This window comes from Zea mays, chromosome 7 (assembly GCF_902167145.1).
Source record: "Zea mays cultivar B73 chromosome 7, Zm-B73-REFERENCE-NAM-5.0, whole genome shotgun sequence".
Lineage (NCBI taxonomy): Eukaryota > Viridiplantae > Streptophyta > Magnoliopsida > Poales > Poaceae > Zea > Zea mays.
Window position 1 is genome coordinate 171141261 of NC_050102.1, and position 7144 is coordinate 171148404.

Genomic DNA, 7144 nt, shown 5'->3' on the forward strand with positions numbered 1-7144 from the left:
ATAAGAAAATCCCCTACCTGAAATGATTAAAGATACTCATGAACTAATCAAAGCATCCATGCTCGACCTACAGCAAGCGGTTTGACCATTCCGACATTGCCATATAGTTGATGGATGAATTATGATGAATACTTATTCATTAACTTGAAACAACGTAGCTAGCAAATATAAAATTCACGTACAAGTATCAAGTAAAGCGAGATAACGGTGACTCACAATTTACGTCTATATTGTGAAGGTGACGACAACCTGTACTCTCTACAAAATTTTCATGAACATTGATTTGCATGGTCTTACACATGAACTTGCTCCCAAAGTGGGTGTAAGGTGACAAGAGTTTAAGAAAAAAATAGTATAGAATTAGTGGCACAGACAACATAATGAGCAATTAATTAATGGTAGAGTTTACATCTTGCTTTCTTTTGAAAAGTGTATTTTTTATATCATTTTGAACGAAGCAATGCAGTATGTGTGCAGTGTTTTTTCATCATTATATCTGCAGTGGGTTTAGATAATTTCCAAAACTTCATTTAGGATTGTTACAATCTCATCAATCCTCCCCTGATCACATGCAGAAGATAGGAGATCAACAAGGGACTCTGCCTGAATCTTATCTCCAACACTGTTTATTAACTCCGTGACTTCTTTGCACTGAAACATCTCCCTCAAGATGCCCCTGGATTCTTCCATCCTTCCTTTTGCTAGAGTCCTTTGATAAGGCTCATGAAACCAACAAAATCAGGATCTATATTCCTATGGCGGTATTCATTAAAGAATCTTAATGCAGCTTCAGTCTCACCTTTCAGACAGAGTCCATTGATAATTGCACCAAGTGTAAAACAATCTGGAAGTATAAAGAGTTCCTCCATATGAGACAAATAGCATACATCATATCAGACCAATGGCAAGATAGTTTCCACTAAAATCAAATTCCACTGCAAGGAAAAAAATAGCATACATCATATCATTAAACTCGCTCTTAAGAACAAAAAAAAATCCAGTTAACAAGATAACAAATAAATTCTACATGAAGCAGATCCAAACAAAAGAATACAGTATCAAGGCAACAAGTTGATATTGCATTTCATACATCAAATGACCCTCTCCCGATAGCTATAATTATACATATGCAAATGCAAGCATGTGCACCATTCTAACTGTTCATGGCCAAGTTACTTACCAGTATTGGTTGGCGTGTCCAAATCATAGGAAGAGAAAGTCCTAAAATTTCTTAATTTACGAAGATCCCAAAGCTTAACACCATCATGAGCAGCAGTCTGTAAAGTGATGGAAATATTAGAAACTAAATAAATTTGTCATTGTGCACGTAGCTTTTATCTAAATTACGTACCGCTAGGAAGTAACCATTTTCAGAGAAAGACATAGCAGTGACTGGTCCGACATGACCCTCAAACTTTGCGACATTTGACTACAGATAGAAATGTCATTATCAGACATGTTTTAAGAGCATGATCACCTAAAAACAAACTTGAATAAAGTGACACCACAGTACCAAATCACACCTGAGCCTTCACGTCCCAAATTTTAACAACAGCATCAGTAGTTCCTGTTCCAAGGATAAGACCATCTGGATGGAAAGACGCAGATGTATATCCCTCTTGTCCTGAAGCCTCGCCAACCTGATAAAAATAATCATGCACAATGATATGCATACTCAAATGTAGTAAAAATATGTGTGCATGTGTGTGAGGGAGGTAACATGTGTCAGGCAAGATCCTGTTGAAATATCATAGAAGCACCAAGAGTTATCCTTGGAAGCACTCACAAAATACTTCTGAGTCACATGTACTGTAACAGCTTCAACCTAAGAGAATACAAAAAGAAAAATAAGCTTTTTAATAACGTGACTACTAATAGTTAAGACAGTAGGCACTAACATTTCTACGGCATCAGAGGAAGATCAAACGCACGTACGCAACTGCTGACGGCGTCCTCGACGGAGGTGAACGACGTCTTCACATGCCATCTATTCCGACGCGAGCGTCCGTCGAGACGAGATGCTTGGATCGCTGCGTCGGGGAGGCGAGATGCTTGGATCCCTGAGCGGGCCGGTGGTCGCGGATCTGAGGACGATTGCGAACGGCGTGAGCGGGGCGGGCAACGGTGTCTCCGAGGGGGCTTGACGCTCTGCGGCTGCCTGGGCACCAGGGCGAGGAGGATGGGGCGGCGAAAGAGGCAGGATGGAGGGGAGAGCAAGGGCGGCGGTCACGGCGCCGAGTCGGGGGGCGGGGGCATGGCGCACCCTGTGGCCGAGGGCGAGGGCAAGGGGCGCGGTTTGGTGTGGGGCAAGATACCCGGCGGCGAGGTTGGTGGCGGGATCTGCGGACGTCTGCCGTCGAGTCACGGGCGGGGGCGCGATGCCGGGAGGAAGACGCGCGCGGGCGGGGGCGGGGTTGGTGGGGGCGCGTGCTCGCGGGTGGGAAAGGAAGGAAGACGCGCGCGAGCGGGCGGGGGCGGGGTTGGTGGGGGCGCGTGCTCGCGGGCGGGATGCAAGGAAGGAACGCGCGGGCGGGGGCGGGATGTAGGGAGGAAGACGCGCGCGGGCGGGGGCACGGAGGCTTGGTGGACGCCCTCGCTCCGCTCATAAGGATTAGTAGAGATTATAGCCCCCAAGGAATAGGGTTATATGATTGGATTAGTTTACATATATGTTTCCTATTTTATTACATAGATTAGACGTCTATATATCATCCTTAGGTTTTTTGTCCACCATTTTCGACATTATACTCTGATTCCGGTGGGTCTTATTCTGGATGTATTTGGCTCATCAGAACGTATTTGGCTGACATACAGATGGTGGGATGCTCTAGTCTCGTATACGAGATAGTAGGAATGATGCCTTCACATCTATCCGATATGACTCTAAATCATAATGAGCAACAAACGTCATAATTATTCTAAAACAATCTTTTTATTAAAATAGGTAAGAAGGTCTCGTTATAATTGATTTTTTCTTTCCGAGTGAAGCCTTTAGGTACAAGCATCACTTTAAATATTTTCGCATACCCTTTAAAGCATCACCTAATGTTTTGGTTCCCTTAAGGTTTTTTATTAAACCTCAAACATGGTACTCATAACCTTATTTCATTTTCAGTGACCATGAGCACTTGGATGACCAAGACTTCTTATGTCTTCTTCAAAAAAATATAGGATCACTCATAATGTCTATATCCTCACTCATATAAATCATATAATTATTTACGTAAACCTAATAATTAGCGAGAATTGCTGATTTTCAGTTTCTCTACTATTTTATAAGATTTTCTTAAATAGGTTTACTGCTTTATATATGAGGCTACTCTAGCTCCGCATCCAAAGGAACAACAATAACTAGAAACTCACATAAACTAATGTATGTATCTCAAGGACCAACAATAGGTGCCACAGTTACGGGTTCCACAACTACCACATGAGTTAGGGCGCAAACCCGCTTCTCTTCAAGAGTAATTTTTGTACCATACTCACCCTAATTATATCATCCTCTAAAAACATACTATATCTTATTTTTATAAACTTACTATATCTTATTTTTTATATCTAGGTTAAGTATTTTAGCTTTATTTGAACATATGCAAATGATTTAGTGAGAGCTTCCTCCTAAAACATGAACTTCAACTCTTCAAGTTGTGATGATAAATGATAATTTTAGACAGAGACAACAAAATGTGTGCCACAGAGATAGGGACGTCATCATGTCGAACAACCTATATCACCAATCATCATAGGCGGTGAGTTTTGCAAATGTCAAAAACTAGTTTATATTTAAATGAAACTGTCAGTACTAGGGAACAGGGTACCCAAAGTAGACCCATAACCTCCCACCGGCCCATTTGCCTAGCAAGCCTGCGAGACAGGGCAACCAACCAAGTCTGTGCTGAGAAAGCCTGCGAGGCAGAGCGACCGACCAAGTCCCCGTCAAGCAAGTCTGTGAAATGAGGAGGCCGACCAAGTCTTCGTCGAGTAAGCCTGCGAGACGGGACGACCGACCAGTTCCCCGCCGAGCAAGCTTGCGAAACAGAGCGTCTAACCAAGTCCCCGCTGAGCAAGTCGACGGGAAGTCCCAGCCTAGTGCTGCTGAACCACGTCAGCTATGACAAGACACACCATCACCAAGACACGTCTAGACATGCGTGTGGCATACCGAAGCGGCATCGAAAGGTCGCCATCAACACAACTGGACGCCCTCATGGACGGTCTCCGGTGTATCCCCACTGCCCTGTGGGGTCAGTCATCCTCAGTCGTAGGAGGACTTCAGCATCGAAGTCTCTACAGTGACCCATATACCAGGAAAGACAAGACATGCGCCATACCGAATGTATGACTATGCACACAGGGTGGTGATGCGGGGCTCATGACAACGGGCGAAGCCACGCAACGCACAACCCACCATAAGACTGACCAACGAGAGCTGCCACGCACTACTACGTAGACATCCACAAGGGACTCGCTACAGGGACCCGTATGATGGACGGACAGAGCAGTATGCCATATCGGGAGTACGACTACGCACGATCCTACGAACGACGTCAGAGGCACTACGTCAACCAGGGCAACATATCACGCTTTTAACACCCTTACCAGTAGGAAACAAGTCTCTTCTGTAAGGTCCTACCCTTAAGCTATGAAAAGGAAGACCTTCCTCCTTCCGACACACGCACAAAGATGTACACCGTCCTCAGGCAATACTACGATCATCACTACACTGGACTAGGACGCAAGTTCGAACCATTATAACTTATCGTCTTATGCCCCTTTTCTGGAAACCCCTGCGATTTACCATTCAGATTTCAGAGTGACTCCGCGCTAGTGTCCCACCGAACTCAAATTCTATTGTCCCCATAAACCAATATGATATTTTGAGTAAGTTACAGAAACACAAATGCCAGCCTCGTGACATTGTAATTATTTATCTTAAATCTGAAGTCGATCATATCACCACGATCTTTGATCGTTTAAATGGTCACGGTAGCTTCCTTGCATGTCTTTGTTGGAAATGCCAAGGAACAAAAAAAAAGAAACTTAGGAGGGTAACCCCCCTCCTGTTCCTCTCAAAAAGAAACTGAAAAGGTGTTTCATTACAAGTATGATACAGGAGATGATCCACAACAAATTGGATCCTATGTGACTCAGTGTTAGAACCTGCACCGCAGCTCTGGGGAGAGATTTACTTTTGCAGTGCAGGGATGTTCAGATCAACATTGCTGATGTTGATCCCATTGTACGCGATTGGCGCATACATCCACATGTCGTCAGAGCTCAACAGCTGCACGTAATTGTTTAGACATAAAGTTAGTGTTAACTCATAGTTTTACAGTATAATATTACATAGCTATTTGATTTGTTTTTTTGGGCAAATATTCAGTCTTTTGGCTTTCAGATGCTGATAACCCACCTTAATCTGAAGCTGTAAAAATTTGACATACTGTGCTGCTTCCTCGAGCATCGTACTAATGTCAACCTGTCAGACCATATTTACCCAAGTTAGTTAGACATTTATTTGCATCAACCACATTACATGACAAAAGATGTGGGACACACACACACACACAACAATGTATTGCAGATAAATAGAGTTCCATGAGGAACTTACCTTTGTTCCATTGGGGACCAAGTTCTGCAAGATTCTCAACCTTTCATTGATCCTCTCTCTCCTCTTCTGCAGAATTTACATATATACTCCCATCAGAATTCAGGTCATGCCCCAGCCATTTTGTAGCTTGTTTGTGTTCCCATAACTCTTTAGAAAGACATGATTTTTTTGGGTGCTTACCCTTGCATAGAGACTCTGAGGATCAGTTGCTCCTCCGCGGCTGGCCCTGGTGCAGGTCTTTTTCGCGCTTGAATACGTATTCCCTTCAAAATTCCCCTCCTCGGAGGTGCAGCTACCGGAGCTTTGCGGGTCAACATAGACATCGTCGTCATCGACAATACAATCTTTTTTGCTCGCCTTCCTGGATTTCTTTGATCCCTGCATCGCATCAGCATGGATCACAACACTGCAACTGATCTAGTCATTGACGCATAAGTATCTCTACGGTTGTTACCTTGGCGGTAGCAGTAGCAGTAGCACTAGCTTTCCTCTTCTTAGCAGCAGGTTCAACGTCGGCTGCTTCTTCCTCCATGACTGGTGAATGTTTGCCATGCTGCAGAGAGCCCAGGTCCTCGGTAAGGTAGGGGGTAGCGCAATGTGATTGTGGATCGAAGTCGCTCGTGGGGAACGACAGGTCCATGACGGGGAACTCAAAGCTCTCGGCTGGACCGAGCAAAGTGGTAACGCTAGAACTATGGCCTGGCTGAGGCCAGCATTGTGGGGGGACGTCGTCGTTGAAGCAGCTAGAGGAGGAGTTGGAGTCAGTGTCAAGGGTGGGCAAGAGCAGAGCTGCTATCGCTTCCATGGACTCATCCACGTCATGCTCGTAATCGTAGGTGAAGCAGTGGTCATCATCTGCTCCAAGAAACTGAGCCATCATGTCGATTTCCATCGGTAGCGCAGATGAAGGCATGAAGCGTGGGATCTCTCTGCTCTAGTAATGCGGGAGGGCTCAAGGGAAGGAGAGGAGAGACTACAGCTCAAAGACAAAGAAATGCTGCAATGCCTGAGTGCTCCTGCCGTGTGCTCCCCCGAGAGGGTATTTGTAGGGTGCGGGCGGCCCAGCCGTGCAGGTGGCCCCCATTGCTGACCAAGGATGGTATGGTAGCTTCACAATCAGCATCAAATTGTCTGGCTTTTCTAGCAAACAAAAATAAAAATCTTCAGAGTCAACCCCGTGGGGATGGTGTGTTAAGTTGTTGCGGCTGCTCAAGTCTTGTGATCTTGATACCGACAGAGTAATGAAAGCCGCATGCGCAATTATGTCGCGATACGCGAGCCACAGGATTGTATAATCCTCCAGACAGGACAGGATTAGTATTGCCGAGATTGTTTATCTTGGGGACGAGATTGGCTTGGCCGCTTGAGCAATTACTCGCCTCGCAGATCGTGTGGAGTGGTGGCGACCTGAAGAAGCTAGAGGTTGGAGAGCAGGAGAGATTGTGTGGGGTAAGTTCTCGCGGTGGTGGTTGTTAAGTTCATGGCTGTGCGATGATCATGTCGCCTTGTGCTTCCCTTCCCGTTGGAGGTTGC

At 45.2% G+C, this 7144-nt stretch overlaps 2 protein-coding genes across 2 annotated transcripts; both read right to left on the reverse strand.

Annotated features, from left to right (window-relative positions):
* Positions 1-804: 804 nt before the first annotated feature.
* On the reverse strand, positions 805-1688 carry LOC103633376 (pre-mRNA-processing factor 19). The gene is made up of 4 exons (XM_020541145.2): positions 1524-1688; positions 1352-1429; positions 1181-1277; positions 805-935 (listed from the first exon to the last, which is right to left on the reverse strand). The coding sequence occupies exons 1-4, from the start codon at positions 1671-1673 to the stop codon at positions 889-891; spliced, it is 372 nt and encodes a 123-aa protein (XP_020396734.1). The 5' UTR covers positions 1674-1688; the 3' UTR covers positions 805-888.
* A 3198-nt stretch (positions 1689-4886) lies between these two features.
* On the reverse strand, positions 4887-6640 carry LOC103634369 (transcription factor RSL3). The gene is made up of 5 exons (XM_020541049.2): positions 6066-6640; positions 5792-5989; positions 5612-5677; positions 5414-5479; positions 4887-5284 (listed from the first exon to the last, which is right to left on the reverse strand). Exons 1-5 carry the CDS (start codon positions 6522-6524, stop codon positions 5186-5188), a joined length of 888 nt encoding a protein of 295 aa, XP_020396638.1. The 5' UTR covers positions 6525-6640; the 3' UTR covers positions 4887-5185.
* Positions 6641-7144: the final 504 nt, after the last annotated feature.

What these genes read in the sequence shown, in the direction of transcription:
- LOC103633376 (XM_020541145.2), bottom strand. Translation starts at nt 1,673, where the DNA reads ATGCATATCATTGTGCATGATTATTTTTATCAGGTTGGCGAGGCTTCA. An exon ending in TTTGGGACGTGAAGGCTCAG is followed by an intron (nt 1,430 to 1,523) that starts GTGTGATTTGGT and finishes TTCTATCTGTAG; the next exon opens with TCAAATGTCGCAAAGTTTGA. An exon ending in AAAATGGTTACTTCCTAGCG is followed by an intron (nt 1,278 to 1,351) that starts GTACGTAATTTA and finishes ATCACTTTACAG; the next exon opens with ACTGCTGCTCATGATGGTGT.
- LOC103634369 (XM_020541049.2), bottom strand. Translation starts at nt 6,524, where the DNA reads ATGCCTTCATCTGCGCTACCGATGGAAATCGACATGATGGCTCAGTTT. An exon ending in CTCAGAGTCTCTATGCAAGG is followed by an intron (nt 5,678 to 5,791) that starts GTAAGCACCCAA and finishes TAAATTCTGCAG; the next exon opens with AAGAGGAGAGAGAGGATCAA. An exon ending in TTTTACAGCTTCAGATTAAG is followed by an intron (nt 5,285 to 5,413) that starts GTGGGTTATCAG and finishes AATTACGTGCAG; the next exon opens with CTGTTGAGCTCTGACGACAT.